Source organism: Aquarana catesbeiana, linkage group LG05 (assembly GCF_042186555.1).
Source record: "Aquarana catesbeiana isolate 2022-GZ linkage group LG05, ASM4218655v1, whole genome shotgun sequence".
Lineage (NCBI taxonomy): Eukaryota > Metazoa > Chordata > Amphibia > Anura > Ranidae > Aquarana > Aquarana catesbeiana.
The window spans coordinates 651,278,576-651,301,229 of record NC_133328.1 but is presented as its reverse complement, the minus strand read 5'-3'; the positions used below and the strand labels follow the sequence as shown (position 1 = coordinate 651,301,229).

Genomic DNA, 22,654 nt, shown 5'->3' with positions numbered 1-22,654 from the left:
CACTTGCTGCATCCGCCATAAGACCTCAGCCTCCATAGCTGCGGGTGCAGGTTGGCAAAGCACACCGTTACTCTGCCACATTGTCGACTCTTCAGCCAGGATTTCAGAGTTGTCAACTGGTATTTCCTGATAGTCCCAGGCAAAGGGAGCCCCACCCTGCTGCTGAGCAGAGTCTAACAGCTGTTTGAAGGCGATCTCCAACTCCCATTCCTGAACGGCCAGAAACTCCAAATCTTCCTGTGCCCAGTGCACTTCTGAGACATTCAGTCTCTGCTCTCTGTGTCCATTATTTCCTCCAAACTCCACTCCCGATCACTCCTAAAGTCAGGGTCCCTGAACAGCCTCCAGTATAACAATCCCAGGCCATCGTAGTCAAAGCCTTCCGTGGGGCTGTCATCCGCTGTCCATGGGCACACTTGGGCTACATACCACTGGAGGGCTCTGTAGCTCTCGTCCAACCGCATTTCTGCCCGGATCAGCCTGCTTAACTCAGCTGTCCACTCCTGGTTCGGCTGTTCCCCCAAAAACAGCATTCGCACTTCATACTGCGACCAGTACCTCACATGGACGGAGGGGAGAGCTTTTCCCTGGTGTCGCTGCTCACGGGCTAGCGCTTCTTTCCAGAGTTCACAGCGGATAGAATCAAACCATCCTAGCAGGACCTGCTCTGATACTGGTCCTCTGTGCTGTATCGCCTTCTCTCGCAACCTCCTTCTGAATTCCTCATCCATGGTGGCTGGTATCTCTCCTCTCCTGGTATCCTGCTACCTTGGATCCAGGTGATGGTTATGATGTGTTCATGGCAAGGAAGCACGATCCCACCATTCCCTCCATGGCTCTCAAGTAAGTCTTTCAGCGTGGCTCTCCTGCAGGCTGGTTTGGAGTGTCCCAGTAACTGGAGAGCGAATCCCACCGCTGCCACCAATGTAACGAGCCCCTTGCTTGCTCAGTTCCACTCTCCCGACACTCCTCTGCAGCTATAGAATCAGATTGCAACGTCTGATGGTTCGGTCATCCAATGCTCCGGGATTAGAACTACAGCTATGTGCCGTTCTAACCCAGTTGTGATAGCTCAGAACAAACACCAGGCAGGCTGTATGTAAGTTCAAACAGGAATCTATCTTTATTGACAAAATACAGGCTTTTATACACTCAAAGTGGAGGTGCAGACCTCCTGCTCATATTACTCTAACAATACAGCTGTAACCTAATTAACCTAATTAACATGAGCTAATTACCTAATCCCTTTAGACAGCCTAGATGACTCCGACATGACTGTTAGGCCAGACTGGCCGTCTTGTAGTTCAGAAAATCCAATCAACATTATCACAATCAACATAGACTCTTCTTCACACAATAGCAGAGTTAATTAACACAAACAACAATGGGGATCTAATGACTCTTAGATCCCATAGTAGACTTATTTACAATACACATTTGCAGCAGACAATAGACAGACAGGTGTTGGAATTTACATCAGCATCTCCTAACAGTATCTGTCCCAGCATTATGAATCAGCCACTATTCCAATATGGCAAATCCAGGGTCCCCAGACATACAGCTCACAAAGAGCACCGTTCCCCCAAATGCAAGGGCCCCCCGATCGATCGGCAAGAGGCTAGAATACAGTCCCCTCCAAAAGTCTCTTTCCCGGCTAGGTCTGTCACATTTCTCCCCTTTCGGCAGGAGACTAACACAGGAGGAGACCCCAGACGGGATGACTCCGAAGTTAGTCAGTAGTTCCAGTCCTCTACTGCCTGCACCCACACAGTGCCCCAAACAATTTCTTCCAAACAAAGTATTACTCACCCAGCCAACCTCTGCCTCTCTCAGAGAACATATCTGCTGCTGGGGAGAGGCCTGGACTGGCCCTTCTCCCTGGAGTCCTTTCTGCTGCTGGAGAGAAGACAGGGTGTCTGGGCTCACTCCGTCATGCTGTTGTGGATCTGGGCCGACTGCCCTGCATCCCTGGGGTATACAGGTGGAGACTGAAGTCCCATCCACCTTCACAGGACATCCATCCTCTGTTAGTTGAGGGCAGAGGCCAGCAGTACTCGGCCCTGTTGCCAGCCCCTCTGCTGAAAACCCCACACCATCTGCTCCGGCTAACTGTTGGGGAGGGACGACGAACACCTCCTCTCCCTTCTCCCCCTGTATCCTGATCTGCTGCTGGGAAGTGATCACCTCCTTCTCACCCTGAGCCTCCGGATCCGCCGCAGGTGTAGGACAGAGATCTTGGACCCTCTGTCCGGTTGCCAGCGCTTCAGCTGGGGAAGTTCCTTGTGACTTCAAAGATACTTCTGTTGGTGCTGGGCAGAGCATAGTGAAGTTTGGCCCTAATAACAGCTCCTCTTCTGCTGGAGGCTCATCAGGTTCTTCTTCCTCAGCAGAAAAGTCTATCAAATCCCCTGTCTCTGCAACTGGTGTCTGGGGATAGAGGTTCACCATCTCCTCTCCGTGGAACCCAGAAGATGCTATCAGTGCTGGGCAGAGGTTAGCAGAGCTCTGCCCTGTTGTCAGCACTTCAGGTTTGGGGACGGCAATCTTCAGATTTTCCACTGCCGATTCTCTGGCATTCTGCTGGACAGTCACATTCCTCCATCCAAGATCATCCAATGCAGAAACAGGTTCATCAAGGTCAGTCAGCACTTGCTGCATCCGCCATAAGACCTCCGCCTCCATAGCTGCGGGTGCAGGTTGGCAAAGCACACCGTTACTCTGCCACATTGTCAACTCTTCAGCCAGGATTTCAGAGTTGTCAACTGGTATTTCCTGATAGTCCCAGGCAAAGGGAGCCCCACCCTGCTGCTGAGCAGAGTCTAACAGCTGTTTGAAGGCGATCTCCAACTCCCATTCCTGAACGGCCAGAAACTCCAAATCTTCCTGTGCCCAGTGCACTTCTGAGACATTCAGTCTCTGCTCTCTGTGCTCCATTATTTCCTCCAAATGCCACTCCCGATCACTCCTAAAGTCAGGGTCCCTGGACAGCCTCCAGTATAACAATCCCAGGCCATCGTAGTCAAAGCCTTCCGTGGGGCTGTCATCCGCTGTCCATGGGCACACTTGGGCTACATACCACTGGAGGGCTCTGTAGCTCTCGTCCAACCGCATTTCTGCCCGGATCAGCCTGTCCGCTCCTATCCACTCCTGGTTCGGCTGTTCCCCCAAAAACAGCATTCGCACTTCATACTGCGACCAGTACCTCACATGGACGGAGGGGAGAACTTTTCCCTGGTGTCGCTGCTCACGGGCTAGCGCTTCTTTCCAGAGTTCACAGCGGATAAAATCAAACCATCCTAGCAGGACCTGCTCTGATACTGGTCCTCTGTGCTGTATGTGCATCTCTCGCAACCTCCTTCTGAATTCCTCATCCATGGTGGCTGGTATCTCTCCTCTCCTGGTATCCTGCTACCTTGGATCCAGGTGATGGTTTGGATGTGTTCATGGCAAGGAAGCACGATCCCACCATTCCCTCCATGGCTCTCAAGTAAGTCTTTCAGCGTGGCTCTCCTGCAGGCTGGTTTGGAGTGTCCCAGTAACTGGAGAGCAAATCCCACCGCTGCCACCAATGTAACGAGCCCCTTGCTTGCTCAGTTCCACTCTCCCGACACTCCTCTGCAGCTATAGAATCAGATTGCAACGTCTGATGGTTCGGTCATCCAATGCTCCGGGATTAGAACTACAGCTATGTGCCGTTCTAACCCAGTTGTGATAGCTCAGAACAAACACCAGGCAGGCTGTATGTAAGTTCAAACAGGAATCTATCTTTATTGACAAAATACAGGCTTTTATACACTCAAAGTGGAGGTGCAGACCTCCTGCTCATATTACTCTAACAATACAGCTGTAACCTAATTAACCTAATTAACATGAGCTAATTACCTAATCCCTTTAGACAGCCTAGATGACTCAGACATGACCTTTAGGCCAGACTGGCCGTCTTGTAGTTCAGAAAATCCAATCAACATTATTACAATCAACATAGACTCTTCTTCACACAATAGCAGAGTTAATTAACACAAATAACAATGGGGATCTAATGACTCTTAGATCCCATAGTAGACTTATTTACAATACACATTTTAGCAGACAATAGACAGACAGGTGTTGGAATTTACATCAGCATCTCCTAACAGTATCTGTCCCAGCATTATGAATCAGCCACTATTCCAATATGGCAAATCCAGGGTCCCCAGACATACAGCTCACAAAGAGCACCGTTCCCCCAAATGCAAGGGCCCCCCGATCGATCGGCAAGAGGCTAGCATACAGTCCCCTCCAAAAGTCTCTTTCCCGGCTAGGTCTGTCGCAGTCCTCTCCTCTGTCCCCTCTCTCTATATTGTCCTCTCCTCTGTTCCCTCTCTATATTGTCCTCTCCTCTGTCCCCTCTCTCTATATTGTCCTCTCCTCTGTTCCCTCTCTATATATTGTCCTCTCCTCTGTCCCCTCTCTCTATATATTGTCCTCTCCTCTGTCCCGTCTCTATATTGTCCTCTCCTCTGTCCCCTCTCTCTATATTGTCCTCTCCTCTGTCCCCTCTCTATATATTGTCCTCTCCTCTGTCCCCTCTCTATATATTGTCCTCTCCTCTGTCCCCTCTCTATATATTGTCCTCTCCTCTGTCCCCTCTCTATATATTGTCCTCTCCTCTGTCCACACTCTATATATTGTCCTCTCCTCTGTCCCCTCTCTATATATTGTCCTCTCCTCTGTCCCCTCTCTCTATATTGTCCTCTCCTCTGTCCCCTCTCTCTATATTGTCCTCTCCTCTGTCCCCTCTCTATATTGTCATCTCCTCTGTCCCCTCTCTCTATATTGTCCTCTCCTCTGTCCCCTCTCTATATTGTCCTCTCCTCTGTCCCCTCTCTATATTGTCCTCTCCTCTGTCCCCTCTCTCTATATTTTCCTCTCCTCTGTCCCCTCTCTATATTGTCCTCTCCTCTGTCCTCTCTCTATATATTGTCCTCTCCTCTGTCCCCTCTCTATATTGTCCTCTCCTCTGTCCCCTCTCTATATTGTCCTCTTCTCTCCTCTGTCCTCTCCTCTGTCCCCTCTCTCTATATTGTCCTCTCCTCTGTCCCCTCTCTATATATTGTCCTCTCCTCTGTCCCCTCTCTCTATATTGTCCTCTCTTCTGTCCCCTCTCTCTATATTGTCCTCTCCTCTGTCCCCTCTCTATATTGTCCTCTCCTCTGTCCCCTCTCTATATTGTCCTCTCCTCTGTCCCCTCTCTCTATATTGTCCTCTCCTCTGTCCCCTCTCTATATTGTCCTCTCCTCTGTCCTCTCCTCTGTCCTCTCTCTATATATTGTCCTCTCCTCTGTCCCCTCTCTATATTGTCCTCTCCTCTGTCCCCTCTCTCTATATTGTCCTCTCCTCTGTCCCCTCTCTATATTGTCCTCTCCTCTGTCCCCTCTCTATATTGTCCTCTCCTCTGTCCCCTCTCTCTATATTGTCCTCTCCTCTGTCCCCTCTCTCTATATTGTCCTCTCCTCTGTCCCCTCTCTCTATATTGTCCTCTCCTCTGCCCCCTCTCTATATATTGTCCTCTCCTCTGTCCCCTCTCTATATATTGTCCTCTCCTCTGTCCCCTCTCTATATTGTCCTCTCCTCTGTCCCCTCTCTATATTGTCCTCTTCTCTCCTCTGTCCTCTCCTCTGTCCCCTCTCTATATATTGTCCTCTCCTCTGTCCCCTCTCTATATATTGTCCTCTCCTCTGTCCCCTCTCTCTATATTGTCCTCTCCTCTGTCCCCTCTCTATATATTGTCCTCTCCTCTGTCCCCTCTCTATATATTGTCCTCTCCTCTGTCCCCTCTCTATATATTGTCCTCTCCTCTGTCCCCTCTCTATATTGTCCTCTCCTCTGTCCCCTCTCTATATTGTCCTCTTCTCTCCTCTGTCCTCTCCTCTGTCCCCTCTCTATATATTGTCCTCTCCTCTGTCCCCTCTCTATATATTGTCCTCTCCTCTGTCCCCTCTCTCTATATTGTCCTCTCCTCTGTCCCCTCTCTATATATTGTCCTCTCCTCTGTCCCCTCTCTATATATTGTCCTCTCCTCTGTCCCCTCTCTATATATTGTCCTCTCCTCTGTCCCCTCTCTATATTGTCCTCTCCTCTGTCCCCTCTCTATATTGTCCTCTTCTCTCCTCTGTCCTCTCCTCTGTCCCCTCTCTATATATTGTCCTCTCCTCTGTCCCCTCTCTATATTGTCCTCTCCTCTGTCCCCTCTCTATATATTGTCCTCTCCTCTGTCCCCTCTCTATATTGTCCTCTCCTGCCCTCTACCCTTTGCTCTCTTCTCTCTTCACTCTTTAAGGGTCACTTAGCCTTTCCTCTGTTTCTCTTCAGGTTTTGAAAGGGTTCCCAGAATGTCTTCAAGCTGATATTTGTCTTCACCTCAATCGGAGTCTTCTGCAGAACTGTAAACCCTTCAAAGGGGCCACCAAGGGCTGTCTGCGAGCGCTGGCCATGAAATTCAAAACCACTCACGCTCCTCCGGGTGACACGTTGGTGCATGCGGGCGATGTGCTCACCGCTCTCTACTTCCTGTCCCGTGGATCCATTGAAATCCTGCGCGGTGACGTCGTGGTTGCTATATTAGGTAATGAAGACGTTCTTATGTCCAGTCAGCTCTTATTTCATGACTGTGCCATGGCAGAACCTCGCCCCGGGCAGAAACGCAGAGTCACCCGGTGCAGTTTTGGGTGACACCAGTGACATGACTACCTCCCATGTCTGTGCTGAGGAGGGTAGAATAAGAAGTTCCAGCCGTCCTCTGTACCATGCATGGTGGGTGTTGTGGTCATAGTAATGGTGGCATCCTACCATAAATACATGGAGAAGATAAAATGTGTCACAAGTCCTCATTCTACAAACGTTGGGGACCCTGTGTGGCCCTGAAATGTCACTAAACAAGAAGCTCCTTTAGATGGCCTTTCAGTGTGCCGGTGACCCATTTCTATCACCATGTGAGGACACAATGAAGTCTCCATCCAGCTGGGATGACATGTTACACTCCCTTACAGGAGATCAAAGTCCAAGAACATAAATGTCATCTCCTGCAGCCTACCCATCCTTAGATGTGGTGGCCCAATTCTCACCTGGTGATCCTGCCAGTTGCCCACTTCCTGTCTTAGGGTGACAACGCTCACTCACCACTCTACTTGGGGAGGAGCAGTGTTGTCACCCTAGGATAGGACTACAAAACACCTCCCTCTCTTTTCTTCTCCATAACATAGAGGGAGTCATCATTTCCAATAAGGTAAACCCATACTGTACATTACTAGATGGTTTATTACCTCGATTAGATGGCGGATACAAGGAAGTCTCCATAAAGTGGAGCGCAGTGGATATTCCACTCCGGGACTGGATCTCTAGGCCAGAGTTTCTCAACTCCAGTCCTCAAGGCGCACCAACAGGTCATGTTTTCAGGATTTCCCTCAGATGAAACAGCTGTGGTAATTACTAAGGCAGGGAAACTGATCAAATCACCTGTGCAAAATAATGGTAAGCCTGAAAACATGACCCGTTGGGGCACCCTGAGGACTGGAGTTGAGAAACACTGCTCTAGGCTACCACCAGTAAATTTGAAAAAAATGGGAAGTTAAAAAAAAATCGGAAATTCTGAAAAAATCGAAAACTCAAAACAAAATCAGAAATTCGGAAACTTGAAAAAAGTCGGAAATTCTGAAAAAATTGGGGAAAAAAACGGAAATTCTGAAAAAATCTGAAATTTGAAAAAAAATGGAGATTCAAAAACCTGAAAATTAGAAAAACTGAAATAATAACTAACTAATAATAACTTATTACTAGCTATTAAATAGGTATTGGAATTTCCTTTCAAATTTGGCTGTTAGTGAACGTAACGAATATGAATTTCTCCGAAGTTACAAATGATGTGAAATAGCAAATGCCGCATATAAACAAATGGAACCGAATGAATTATTAATAATAAATGACAATAATAATAATAAAAACGTTTTATTATTCTTTATTATTCATTTGTTCCATTCCATTTGTTTAGATGCGGCATTCGTTATTTCGGATAATTTGTAACTTCGGATAAATTTGTATTCGTTACGTTCACTAACAGCCAAATTTGAAAGGAAATTCCAGTACCTATAATTTAATAGTTAGTAATAGTTGTTATTATTAGTTATTTTTTCAGATTTTTAAATTTTCTGGTTTTTACATTTCAAATTTTTTCGAAAGTTCCAACTTTTTTTGAATTTCCAAATTCTTTAGAATTTTTTCGAATTTCCGTTTTTTTTTTTTTCGAATTTACGAATTGCGATCATAACGATTGACCCGAAAAACAAAAAGAAAAAAAACAAATGAAACGAAAACGAACAAAATTTTGGGCAGTGCACATGTCTATATGTAGTTTCGCGCTAAAGGGATGCCCTGCTGCAGTATATGTATGTGGGGTGGCTTTTAAGCGGGGTCTCCCCCCCCCCCCCCAATCCATACCAGACCCTTACCTGAGCAAGCCCCCGCCCCCAATCCTAAACCATACCAGCCCACATGCCCTCAATATGGGGGGGGGGCCTATTCCCCACAACCCTGGCCGGTGGTTGTGGGTGTCTGCAGGCGAAGGGCTCATCGGAATCTGGAAGGATCAAGGGAGCCCCCCAGATCCCGTCCCCCTCCATGCGAATGAGTGTGGAGCATTCACCAAAAAGGTGTTAAAAAAAAAGTAAAAACAACAAAAAAAATTAAAAATTGCCCCACGGTGTAGATCCAATGAATTACAGTTCCGCCTCCTCCCACTGCTAAATAATCTAGCGGGCCACCCGGTGAATCCTCCCCCTTGTGATGTCATCGACCCAGCATGCCCCGTCAATGATGTCACAAGGGAGTGGGTGATGTCACTAGATGGCCCGCCCCTTTATTTAGTGGCAGGAGGCGGCAGAGCTGTCATTCAGTGGGAGCCTTTGTGCAGCCGGCATTCATCATAGTTAACGCTGGATCTTCACCAGGGGGGGGGACAATTTTTATTTTTTACATTTTTTGAATAAAGAACTTGTTAAAAATGTTATTGTGTTTTTTACTGTTTGTTTTACCACTTTTTTGGTGAATGAGTAGGGGTACTATGTACCTCATGCTTATTCACATGGGGGGGGGTCAGGTCTTGTTAAAGGGGTCTTCCAGATACAGATACTCCTCCCTGTCTGCAGACCCCCCACAACCACTGGCCAGGGTTGTTGGGAAGAGGCCCTTTGTCCTCATCAACATGGGGACAAGGTGCATGTTGAATGTATGTGGCCTGGTATGGTTCACAAGGGCGGGGGGTGCTCACTTGGGGCCCCCCCCTCCCCCCCTTGCCAAGCTGCCGGCTTGGATAAGGACCTGGTATGGACTGGGGGGATGCCCACCCATAACCACCAGGTATGCCAATCAGTGCCCATTATAGACGCCATTCAGTGCCCATCAGTAATGCCTGCCAGTTCCTCCTCATCAGTGCTGCCTATCAATGCCATCTATAAGTGCCCATCGGTGCCGCCTTTCAGTGCCCGTCAGTGAAGGGGAAAACTTACTTATTTACAAAATTTTAATAACCGAAACAAAGAAAAACTTTTTTTTTTTTCTGACTTTTTTTATTTAGCAGAAAATGAAAATCGTAGAGGTGAGTAAATACCACCAAAAGAAAGTTCTATTTGTGGGAACAAAATGATAAAACTCTTGTTTGGGTACAGTGTAGCATGACTGAGTAATTGTCATTCACAGTGTGACAGCGCTGAAAGCTGAACATTGTCCTGGGGTGGAAGGGGGGGAGGTGCCCCCCGGTATTGAAGGGGTTCATTACCACATGCATTTATTTCAGTTTGTGAATTGACTTTCTCTCCTGTTTCATGCGGTATTTACTGAACGTTTTTGTTTTACGCGGTAAAAACCTGAATGCGGCATGTGGTCTGCTTTCGTGAATGGAGTCCGTTGTCATAAAATGATATGAATGGAGACAACGGCTCTGATGTTTTTTTATTAAAAAGGATATTTTGGAAAAATTTGCAGACGAAATGAACATTAAGAAATGGCGTCTGTTCAACTCTCACAAACTGGTAAAAAAGTTCTTTTTCGGCTTAACTTAGTAATCGATCTTCTCTGATTGGTTGCAGGTAAGAATGACATATTCGGGGAGCCCATCAATCTCTACGCTCGTCCTGGGAAGTCCAACGCCGACGTCCGCGCCCTGACCTACTGCGACCTGCACAAGATTCACCGCGAGGACCTGCTGGAGGTCTTGGACATGTACCCAGAATTCTCCGACTATTTCTGGTCCAGCCTGGAAATCACCTTCAACCTCCGAGATGTAAGTGTGCCGGATATTCTCTATGGAAGGGCTCTCTGGTGTCAGGCAGAACGGGGGTCTCCGTTATTGGTCACTCTCTGGTGTCAGGCAGTACGGGGGTCTCTGTTACTGGCAGTGCTCTCTGGTGTCAGGCAGTACGGGGGTCTCCGTTATTGGTCACTCTCTGGTGTCAGGCAGTACGGGGGTCTCTGTTACTGGCAGTGCTCTCTGGTGTCAGGCAGTACGGGGGTCTCCGTTATTGGTCACTCTCTGGTGTCAGGCAGTACGGGGGTCTCCATTATTGGTCACTCTCTGGTGTCAGGCAGTACGGGGGTCTCCGTTATTGGTCACTCTCTGGTGTCAGGCAGTACGGGGGTCTCCGTTATTGGTCACTCTCTGGTGTCAGGCAGTACGGGGGTCTCCGTTATTGGTCACTCTCTGGTGTCAGGCAGTACGGGGGTCTCCGTTATTGGTCACTCTCTGGTGTCAGGCAGTACGGGGGTCTCCGTTATTGGCCACTCTCTGGTGTCAGGCAATACGGGGGTCTCTGTTATTAGCAATGCTTTCTGGTATCAGGCAGTACGGGGGTCTCCGTTATTGGCCACTCTCTGGTGTCAGGCAGTATGGGGGTCTCCGCTTTTGGTCACTCTATGGTGTCAGGCAGTACTGGGGTCTCCGTTATTGGCCACTCTCTGGTGTCAGGCAGTACGGGGGTCTCCATTACTGGCAGTGCTCTCTGGTGTCAGGCAGTATGGGGGTCTCCCTTATTGGCCACTCTCTGGTGTCAGGCAATAAGGGTGTCTCTGTTATTAGCAGTGCTCTCTGGTGTCAGGCAGTACGGGGGTCTCTGTTATTGGCAGTGCTCTCTGGTGTCAGGCAGTATGGGGGTCTCTGTTATTGGTCACTCTCTGGTGTCAGGCAGTACGGGGGTCTCTGTTATTGGCAGTGCTCTCTGGTGTCAGGCAGTATGGGGGTCTCCGTTATTGGTCACTCTCTGGTGTCAGGCAGTACGGGGGTCTCCATTATTGGTCACTCTCTGGTGTCAGGCAGTACGGGGGTCTCCGTTATTGGTCACTCTCTGGTGTCAGGCAGTACGGGGGTCTCCGTTATTGGTCACTCTCTGGTGTCAGGCAGTACGGGGGTCTCCGTTATTGGCCACTCTCTGGTGTCAGGCAGTATGGGGGTCTCTGTTATTGGCAGTGCTCTCTGGTGTCAGGCAGTACGGGGGTCTCTGTTATTGGCCACTCTCTGGTGTCAGGCAGTACGGGGGTCTCTGTTATTGGCAGTGCTCTCTGGTGTCAGGCAGTACGGGGGTCTCCGCTATTGGTCACTCTCTGGTGTCAGGCAGTACGGGGGTCTCTGTTATTGGCGGTGCTCTCCGGTGTCAGGCAGTACAGGGGTCTCCATTATTGGCCACTCTCTGGTGTCAGGCAGTACGGGGGTCTCCATTATTGGCCACTCTCTGGTGTCAGGCAGTACGGGGGTCTCTGTTATTAGCAGTGATCCCTGGTGTCAGGCAATACGGGGGGTCTCTGTTATTAGCAGTGCTATCTGGTGTCAGGCAGTACGGGGGTCTCCGTTATTGGCCACACTCTGGTGTCAGGCAGTACGGGGGTCTCTGTTATTGGCAGTGCTCTCTGGTGTCAGACAGTACGGGGGTCTCTGTTATTGGCAGTGCTCTCTGGTGTCAGACAGTACAGGGGTCTCTGTTATTGGCAGTGCTCTCTGATGTCAGGCAGTATGGGGGTCTCTGTTATTGGCCACTCTCTGGTGTCAGGCAGTACGGGGGTCTCTGTTATTGGCCACTCTCTGGTGTCAGGCAGTACGGGGGTCTCTGTTATTGGCAGTGCTCTCTGGTGTCAGGCAGTACGGGGGTCTCCGTTATTGGCCACTCTCTGGTGTCAGGCAGTACGGGGGTCTCTGTTATTGGCAGTGCTCTCTGGTGTCAGGCAGTACGGGGGTCTCCGTTATTGGCCACTCTCTGGTGTCAGGCAGTACGGGGGTCTCTGTTATTGGCAGTGCTCTCTGGTGTCAGGCAGTACGGGGGTCTCCGTTATTGGCCACTCTCTGGTGTCAGGCAGTACGGGGGTCTCCGTTATTGGCCACTCTCTGGTGTCAGGCAGTACGGGGGTCTCTGTTATTGGCCACTCTCTGGTGTCAGGCAGTACGGGGGTCTCTGTTACTGGCAGTGCTCTCTGGTGTCAGGCAGTACGGGGGTCTCTGTTATTGGCCACTCTCTGGTGTCAGGCAGTACGGGGGTCTCCATTATTGGTCACTCTCTGGTGTCAGGCAGTACGGGGGTCTCCGTTATTGGTCACTCTCTGGTGTCAGGCAATACGGGGGTCTCTGTTATTAGCAATGCTTTCTGGTATCAGGCAGTACGGGGGTCTCTGTTATTGGCAGTGCTCTCTGGTGTCAGGCAGTACAGGGGTCTCTGTTATTGGCAGTGCTCTCTGGTGTCAGGCAGTACGGGGGTCTCTGTTATTGGCAGTGCTCTCTGATGTCAGGCAGTATGGGGGTCTCTGTTATTGGCAGTGCTCTCTGGTGTCAGGCAGTACGGGGGTCTCTGTTATTGGCCACTCTCTGGTGTCAGGCAGTACGGGGGTCTCCGTTATTGGTCACTCTCTGGTGTCAGGCAGTACGGGGGTCTCTGTTATTGGCAGTGCTCTCTGGTGTCAGGCAGTACGGGGGTCTCCGTTATTGGTCACTCTCTGGTGTCAGGCAGTACGGGGGTCTCCGTTATTGGTCACTCTCTGGTGTCAGGCAGTACGGGGGTCTCTGTTATTGGCAGTGCTCTCTGGTGTCAGGCAGTACGGGGGTCTCCGTTATTGGTCACTCTCTGGTGTCAGGCAGTACGGGGGTCTCCGTTATTGGTCACTCTCTGGTGTCAGGCAGTACGGGGGTCTCTGTTATTGGCAGTGCTCTCTGGTGTCAGGCAGTACGGGGGTCTCTGTTATTGGTCACTCTCTGGTGTCAGGCAGTACGGGGGTCTCCGTTATTGGTCACTCTCTGGTGTCAGGCAGTACGGGGGTCTCCGTTATTGGTCACTCTCTGGTGTCAGGCAGTACGGGGGTCTCCGTTATTGGTCACTCTCTGGTGTCAGGCAGTACGGGGGTCTCCGTTATTGGTCACTCTCTGGTGTCAGGCAGTACGGGGGTCTCCGTTATTGGTCACTCTCTGGTGTCAGGCAGTACGGGGGTCTCCGTTATTGGTCACTCTCTGGTGTCAGGCAGTACGGGGGTCTCCGTTATTGGTCACTCTCTGGTGTCAGGCAGTACGGGGGTCTCCATTATTGGCAGTACGGGGGGCACTTTGCCGTATCTGAACCACCAACTTTTCAGTGACAGTTCTCTTTTTCTGCAGACCAACATGATCCCGGGGTCTCCGGCCAGCTGCGACTCGGATAACGGATTCAACAAGCTGAGACGGAGGAAACTCTCTTTCCGCAGACGGACGGATAAAGGTGAGGAGGGGGGCGGAGCTTCCTACATTGATACCAATGGGAGTCTTATCGGTGAATCTGTCCATACACAGGCAGGCCGCTCCCTCCACACATCTGACCAATGGGCATTCACTGGCCAGTAGTCTGCCCGTGTATGGAGAAGGTGAAGGTGACCTCCGGACAGAAATAAAACATAAATATAGTAATTCCTCCCATAGATGCCAAGAACGCCGGGGAGCTCCAGAAAGGTCAAAGGTCAAGCCGGCTGAGCGAGAACAACCTGGCCCCCGAGGACAAGAGTTGGGGTGAACAGCACAGCAGCGGACCCTCCAACTCCTCGTCCAGTGATGACGAGCAGCCGGCACCATTGTCCAGCACGGTGGAGTTGTCCCCGACGAGGGCAACGTGCAGCAACTTCACCGTACCGATTGTGGGGGAGGGAGACGCAGAGCAAGGCACCGGGGACGTGTGCAATCACCTGTCAGGTATGGGGGGGGGAGGGGTTCCATCCCTCTGGGGTGACGGGGTGTTCTCAGTATTGGCCGTCTCCTGCCCTGTCCATCCTGCCGCCATTTACCATTGATAAAGATCCCAGAGGAAACTTCTTGTATCTAAGACAAGGATTGCAGAACACACAATGTGGAAACATTTCCCCCAATTGGAAGAAGAACGTTCGTCTTTCTAAGTATTAATGGAAAGTACGACCCCCTCACAGATCTCTCCACTGGGGTTCCACCCCAGAACCTCTGTACTATATACTAGATTTGGTTTTACTTCCAGTTTTCTGGTAAGATATTGGCTGCTGGGGTTGGATGCAACTGGCCTTACCAAAATTTACCAAAATTTTGGAGAAATATTTTGAAGTTCTGGTAAAATGTATAACTTTAACCCGTACAGAAAGACGTGCATCCAACCCAATGGCAGACAACGAATCTAGATATGGCGGAACAGCTATTAATCACTGACCACCATCTTCCATTTACCCCCCACCCAAAAGTTCCTCCCATTGAAGTGTGGAAATGGGGGCAGTAGAGAGGGCGACTCGAGCTACAAATAATCAGACCCTTCTCTCTCCCGTCATGGCAGGAGCGTTTTCTGGGGTGTCGAACATCTTCAGCTTTTGGGGGGACCGAAGCGGTCGTCAGTACCAGGAGCTGCCGCGATGCACCATCCCCACTCACACCACCACCATCAGCGCTCCTGTGCCTTCCATAGGTCGCCGCCAAAAATGTGAATTGGGGAACCGGCTGGACCAACTGCAGAAACAACTGAACAGGTGCGGGAGGATTTCCATCATGTGCCTTACACTTTACGAACCCGCCTTCTAATTGACTCCTCCCCCCCTCATCCTCTATTCTCCCCTCACCCGCCCTATGCACACTCCACCCTGGATCATTATCTTTTAAATAGCCCTTCTTCACTCTGACTCCTCCCCTTGTCCTGTATGCCCGCCTTCTTTTCCTGTGCACTCCCCACCCTCCTGTCTTTTTTCTGTTAGATACATCCTCCCATGCCTTGTATCTCCTCCCCTCTTCCTGTAAGCTCCAGCTAGCCCCACCCAGCCTTCCACAACCCCTTCTAGATAACTCCACCTCTGCACAGTGTCTCCTCCTAATTTTACCATATGCCCCACCTCCTCTTCCTGTTCACTCTCCACCTTGCTCCTTTAAATAGCTCCACCCCTTCCCCATGTCCCCCATGTTCCCGTAGGCTCCGCCTCTGCTTTAGATACATCCTCCCCCGACTTTTGTCTCCTCCTCTTTGCCATATATTGTAGTGATTCTTCTTCCTCCTGCATACTCCCCTCCCTATATATAGGGAGGGGAATATGCAGTATACACTATATTACCAAAAGTATTGGGACACCTGCCTTTACACACACATGAACTTTAATGCCATCCCAGTCTTAGTCCGGAGGGTTCAATATTGAGTTGGCTCCGCCCTTTGCAGCTATAACAGCTTCAACTCTTCTGGGAAGGCTGTTCACAAGGTTTAGGAGGGTGTCTATGGGAATATTTGACCATTCTTCCAGAAGTACATTTGTAAGGTCAGGCACTGATGTTGGATGAGAAGGCCTGGCTCACAGTCTCCGCTCTAATTCATCCCAAAGGTGTTTCATGGGGTTGTGGTCAGGACTCTGTGCGGGCCAGTCAAGTTCCTCCACCCCAAACTCGCTCATCCATGTCTTTATGGACCTTGCTTTGTGCACTGGTGTGCAGGGATGTTGGGAACAGGAAGGGGCCATCCCCAAACTGTTCCCACAAAGTTGGGAACATGAAATTGTCCAAAATGTTTTGGTATGCTGACGCCTTAAGAGTTCCCTTCACTGGAACTAAGCCCCACCCCTGAGGGGCCAAGCCCAACCCCTGAAAAACAACCCCACCCCATAATCCCCCCTCCACCAAATGATTTGGACCAGTCCACAAAGCAAGATCAATAAAGACATGGATGAGCAAGTTTGGCGCGGAAGAACTTGACTGGCCTGCACAGAGTCCTGACCTCAACCCGATAGAACACCTTTGGGATGAATTAGAGCGGAGACTGTGAGCCTGGCCTTCTCGTCCAACATCAGTGCCTGACCTCACAAATGCTCTTCTGGAAGAATGGTCAAACATTCCCATAGACACACTCCTAAACCTTGTGGACGGCCTTCCCAGAAGAGTTGACGCTGTTATAGCTGTAAAGGGCGGAGCCAACTCAATATTGAACCCTACGGGCTAAGACTGGGATGCCAATAAAGTTCATGTGTGTGTAAAGGCAGGCGTCCCAATACTTTTGACAACATAGTATATATAAATATACACAGCGTATATAGTTTCCTGCCCTATGTTTCCCAGGATGTTGTATACCCCCCCTTCTCTGTGTCTCCCATGAGCCTCTAGACTCCGCCCCTGCTTTAAATACATCCTCCCCTGCTTTGTGTATCTTCCTCCTTCTTATACATTCTTCCTGTGTACTCCATTCTCATATATAGATCGATCCCAGCCCTGTATCTCTCATGATGCTGTATGCACCACCCCTGCTTTAGATGCCTCCTCCCCATCCTCTTGTCTCCTCCCCTTTCCCAGTATGTCCCGCCTGATTCGCAGTCTACATTCTCACGGTTTGCCTCTGTTTCCTCCCCAGGCTGGAGAGCCGCATGGTGAACGATATAAACACCATCATGCAGTTACTGCAGAAGCAGATGGTCCTGGGGCCCCCCGCCTACAGCGCCGTCTCCTCCCCCCCGCAGATGTCCAGCTGCCCGCCGTGTGCAGACCCGACACTGGCATCTTCTTCTCAGGTACAGCGTGACACCCCACCCCCCACCCAGAGATGGAAACGCATCCAGGGGCGGACTGACAACTCATGGGCCCCCCGGGCAACAGGAGAATATGGGGCTCCCTGTGTCCTCGCCCCCACACTCAAGCCACTCCCACACAGAGCCCCAACTACATATTACATTCGTAGAGGCCATCCTTCACATATTGCAGCTCAGCGGCACAGAAGGGCCCTTCAGCAAACTGCGGAACGTCTCGAACCCTTATGTCCAAGAACGGGCCAGTGCCCAATTCTTGCCTGCAGCTTTAACTTACAAAGATTCCTGTTGGTATTGATGGGAAGTCACCGAACACCTTACAGGTTCAAAGGTGGCAGCCATCTAAGAACCTGTCAGGCACCTGATGGCTTCCCAACCATGCCTGCGGGGAAACTCCACGAGCCTGCTCATTTGGTTATTGCCGCTCAGCTGCATAGAGGGGGCATTTTAAATATCTACCACACCATAACCTGCGTGGAAGTTCCCAGCTTCTTTCCGTAGAGGCCACTGGGCGCTTCCAGGTTTAAAGATGGCCGCCGCACAGCAGCCATCTTTATGACTCAACCCAGGGGCATTTTATGAAAGCAGTTGGCCTTTGTGAAAGATCATAATTTGGGCCCTAATGCCAGAGAAAGAAGTGCGGTATGCTCGGTGTGCCGCAGTAAAAGTTGGGTCTGGTTTTCGGGAGCTGTAGGTAGCGCCTGCTGGTTGCATAGTACATTGATTGAGGGGTTAATTGCCTTGGGCACCCATTAGACTCTCATTCAGCTTCTACCTGCCAGGGTTGCCCCAACTCCCCCCCCCCCCCCCCCCCCAATTTTTTTTTTTTTTTTTACACTGAGAAAAACTAGGAAATCATTCCTGACAGAGCACATTTCTTTACTGATAACCTGAAATATGACAGAAACTAAAAGGGGAAGAGAAGGTGGAAGGATAGAGACAGAAGAGGGGAGAGAGAAAGAGAGATGGGGGGGATGAGAAAGTAGGAGAGCCATGGAGGAAGGGGAGAGAGGGAGGTGAGAAAGGGGGGTGAAAGAGAGAGAAGGGGTGAAAGAGTAGGGTGAGAGGGAGAGAGGGGGGGTGAAAGAGTAGGGTGAGAGAGAGAAAAGGGGGCGTGAGGGGGATTGAGAGAGAGGGGGGGCGAGGAGGAGGGAGGGGATAAGATAGAGGGGAGGGAGAGAAGGGGTGGGGGAGAGAAAGACTAGGTGAGAGAGAAAGAGAGGTGAAAGAGAAGAGGATGGGGGGGGGGGGAGAGGGGGTTGAGAAAGAGAGAGAAAAAGAGGGGTGAGAGGGGGGAGAGAGAATGGGGTGACAGAGAGTAGGTGAGGGAGAGAGGGGGGTGAGAAAGAGGAGGGAGTTGAGATAGAGAGGAGGGTGAGGGAAAAAGAAGGGGGTTTAGAGAAAAAGAGAGGTGAGGGTAAGGGGGGGACAAGTGGAGTAAGAGAGAGGCGGGTGAGAGGGGGGAGAGAAAGAGGGGGGGATGAGAGAAAGGGAGAGGTGAGGGGAGTGAGAAAGGGGTGTGAAAAATAGAGAGAGAGAAGGGGTGAAAGAGTAAGAGAGAGAAAAGGGGGTGAGGGGAAGAGAGAGAGAGTGAGGGGGGTAAAGAATGAAGGGAGAGAGAGAGTGGGGGGAGAGAAAGACTAGGTGAGAGAGAGAGAGAGAGAGAGAGAGAGAGAGAGAGAGATGAGAGAAGGGGATGAGAGGGGGGCGAGAAAGAGAGAGGAAAAAAAGGGGTGATAGAAGAGGGGGGAGAGAGGGGGGGGGTTGAGAGAGAGGAGGGTGAGAGAAAAGAGAGAGGGTTTTCGAGAAAGAGGGAGGTGAGGGTGAGGGGGGGGGGTGGGGTAAGAGAGAGGGGGTGAGAGAGAGTGAGGGGGGGGGAGAAGGGGGGGGGGAAGAGGGGGGGGGCTAAGATAGAGGGGAGGGAGAGAAAGAGTGGAGGGTGGGGGGAAAGACTAGGTGAGAGAAAGGTAAATGAGAGATGAGAGGATGGAGAGAGAGGGGGGTGAGAAAGAGAGAAAAAGAGAGTGGGTTTAGAGAAAGAGGGAGGTGGGGGGGGGGAGAAGTGGGGTAAGAGAGAGGGGGTGAGAGAGAGGGAGGTGAGAGAAAGGGAGGTGAGAGAGGAGGGGGATGAGAGAGAGGGAGGGGAGAGAGGGGGAGGAGGTAAGAGATAGAGAGGGGGGTGAGAGGAGGGAGGGGAGAGAGGAGGAGGGGAGAGAGGAGGAGGGGAGAGAGGAGGGGGTGAGAAAGGAAGGGGTGAGAGAGGAGGGGGTGAGAGAGCAGGGGGTGAGAGAGGAGGGGGTGAGAGAGAGGGAGGGGAGAGAGAGTGGGAGGAGGTAAGAGATAGAGAGGGGGTGAGAGAGAGGGAGAGGAGAGAGGAGGGGGTGAGAGAGAGGAGTGGTGAGAGAGGGAGGGGAGAGAGAGGGGGAGGAGGTAAGAGATAGAGAGGGGGTGAGAGAGAGGAGAGAGGAGGGGGTGAGAGAGAGAGGGAGGGGAGAGAGAGGGGGAGGAGGTAAGAGATAGAGAGGGGGTGAGGGTCCCCCCTTCCCCACCTTCCTCTGGTTTCCTACTCCTCAGCTGCTTCCTGCGGTTCCTGTCCGGGCACACAGCCGGCACTGCCATCCTCACCACAGGCACAGACAACACAGCTGGAGGCTTCATCTGAGGGAATGGAAGGGAAGTACATGAATGAGTTTCCGGGAACTTTTTCCAGCATGTTCCGGGTGTCACAAGGATGGGGGATTGCTCACTATGTCAGCTCCTCCTCTATGGTTTCTCCTTGTCATGCGTATGCCTATGAAAGGTACGAGGAGCCTCTCATGGGGCCCTCTACTGGCCCCAGGCCCTCGGGGAGAGCCCGAATGGTCAGTTCACTTCTGAACGCATAATTTCCTGTGTGGTGACCCCACCACATCATTGTGACCCTAATGTGACACTGGAGGGGGGTGTTTTATATGTCTGTACCTTCTGCATGTAGCATCTGAATGTATCTCCCTATCTACAGACTGAACAATACGAGGACATTAGAAATAACAAATTAAACTGAGGGTAAGGCGAGAGGGTTACGATTAGATTTAGTGGGTCAGGGTCATGGGCAGAGGTTTAGCGTCAGGGTTAGGATTAGAGTTAGGGTTATGTGAAAGGGTTAAAGTTACATCTACGGTTAAGGGTGGGGGTTTAGAGTTATGGTAGAGGACTAGGGTTAAAGTTAGGGTTAGATATATAGAGTTATAGTTATGGGGAGAGCGTTAGATTTAGAGAGTTAGGGTTATCGGGAGAGGTTTAGGGTTATGGCCAGGAGCCTAGCGTGAGAGTTATGCTGAATGACATCTCCCTGTCTTGCCACCTCTGTCCAGCGTCCAATCAGAATGCTGGCAGAAAGGCAGGTGTAGGTTGGTGCAGGCAGGTGTAGGCTGATCTGTGCTACAAGACATCCTATTGGACACCTCACAACTCAGTCATCAGAGCTGTTGTGTGGAACTGGCACTACTGTCATAGTAGTGGGGGCGGGGGTGCAGGGGTCCTGACGGAGAGGCCATAGGAGGCCCCTTGATTTCTGATGGTGGCCATGTCTACAAGAGTATTTCCTGCAATCCATATGTATTAATATTTATGAATGTGACAACCTGCGGGGGCTTTCCTGACTCTCCCTCTCTCTTTCAGGTTTATGATCGCCAGGACATGGAGGGCGTAAAGTACAAAATGTGTGAAATGCCGCTGGCGCCCCACACTCTGAACGTTGAAGGAGCATCTAGCTCCCGGCGCCTGTCTCTTCCCGGGAACCTGGAGGACCCTCTGGACTTGAGGACCCCTCAGAGACATTCGTCTGACCCGGGCAGTTAGGGGCGGGAGTGCGGGGGGCAGACTCTGGGCACAAGCCACATCTTTGGCACCTGGGACGTCACGCCAGGAAATCTTCGGTAGCACAGACACCCGACATGCAGTAGGCGGACGGAGCGGGTGACAATAACACGGAGCGGAAGCTCCAACGCAGAGAGAGAGAAGAAATGCGGAAGAGCGATATTAAAGAACATTTCTATGATATCAGAGCCTCGAGCGCTCCCAGGAGGCAGTATGCGGCATGCATGATCCTGGGCTGCGGCTCACGCCATTCGCAAACCTTTTTCTCCTCTTCCTATCACGTTCTGGCTGCCATTCTGTAACAGCAACGCGATGACGATGTGTAACCAGGTAGAGTACACCATATATCATCCGATGACTGAGGCGGCCAATGTGGAGCCACCATACCTTTAGCATCCTCTACAGAGCGCATGCACTGTACTGCAATACTGATTACTCCTCACAGCGGATAGGAAGAAACCCGACGCCCCCATCCTGGGAATGTCGAGTATGACCCCCTCTACGGGGGTCCCATGGATGAGAACTGTCTTCCGATATATATGAGTGGAATATCTCAATCACCAATGTAGTCACCATAAATGTCTCTTCCAATGCCGTCATTCTGATCGCCGCCAATCGTTGTCGCTCTTTGTCCTGTCTAACCATTAACCCTTTACGCTTTCAGCTGTCAGAGGCCTCTGGTCCCTATCACCACAAATAAAAGGAGAGGAGAAGAGATGAGGGAATCAGACCCTAATTTTCCACAGATCAGGTTATTCTTCTTCAGCAGGTGTCCGAATTCATCAAATATTGAATGATCTAATCCATGGATGACTAGCCAACACATAAAACTGTTCCCCAGGATCCAGACACAAAACAGCACACTGGAGAATTCAGATAAAAAACCTTCTGCTAGATAAAAATAGTAAAGATTAAACTTAAAGGGACTTGATCGGGACATATCACCAGGAAAAATCCTTCCACTGGAACACCAATTGAACACCAATGGTTCCACCAATGGTTCCACCACTGGAACACCAATGGTTCCACCACTGGAACACCAATGGTTCCCGCACTGGAACACCAATGGTTCCACCACTGGAACACCAATGGTTCCACCAGTGGAACACCAATGGTTCCACCGATGGAACACCAATTGAACACCAGTGGTTCTACCAATGGAACACCAGGTCACACCAACTGGAAACACTCCCTTTAGGTAACAAAAGGAGAGATGTCACCATGGTCGTGCCCCTTCATGAAAATGGAGGGTGAACTACTACGGAAGCCTTCAAATAGGCTAGGGAGGATTGCTGATGGTGCCCAAATGAGCTCCATGGCATCAGGAAACCAAAGCTTGTGAATGAGGAACCAGGGCTGTCGTTGACGAAGTCCTGCGGCTGTGTGCCTTGGAGTCTGGAAATGCACTGCCACTCACCCACATGTCATCTTCAGTCCTCCCTAGCCTATCTGATGGGCTTTCATACACTCTGATGAAGGGGCAAGGCCATGAAATTAAACCAGGATACAACTCCGGACCCCTCTTCTCTTATAGCCTTTGGGGCATTTTTGTAGTTCCTTTCACAACAGTCGTTGCAGTGTCCACGTCAGAAATTTCCATCCATGGTGACAGCTCTCCTTTTGCCAGCTAATTAATGAGGGTGTTTCCAGCAATTGTTGATGTGACCTGGTGTTTTATTTGCGAGGTTTTCTTGTGATATGGCCAGTCACTTTATTGTAAGTGCAAACTTACAATTTTTATCTATTATTCGGTGTGCTATTTTAT

At 50.5% G+C, this 22,654-nt stretch overlaps 1 protein-coding gene across 3 annotated transcripts in view; it reads left to right on the top strand.

The window, feature by feature from the left end:
- Nucleotides 1-21,289, top strand: part of KCNH2 (potassium voltage-gated channel subfamily H member 2) — a 293,700-nt gene extending 272,411 nt beyond the window's left edge. For 2 of the 3 annotated variants that reach the window (XM_073632572.1, XM_073632570.1), the window contains 7 exons: nt 6,352-6,604; nt 10,119-10,312; nt 13,655-13,754; nt 13,937-14,218; nt 14,820-15,009; nt 16,860-17,016; nt 20,692-21,289. In XM_073632572.1, the coding sequence (XP_073488673.1) occupies nt 6,352-6,604; nt 10,119-10,312; nt 13,655-13,754; nt 13,937-14,218; nt 14,820-15,009; nt 16,860-17,016; nt 20,692-20,871 (1,356 nt within the window). In that variant the 3' untranslated portion in view covers nt 20,872-21,289. The remainder of the gene's footprint in view (nt 1-6,351; nt 6,605-10,118; nt 10,313-13,654; nt 13,755-13,936; nt 14,219-14,819; nt 15,010-16,859; nt 17,017-20,691) is intronic. The other variant, XM_073632571.1, reaches the window with a different exon arrangement.
- The last annotated feature ends 1,365 nt before the right edge of the window (nt 21,290-22,654 follow it).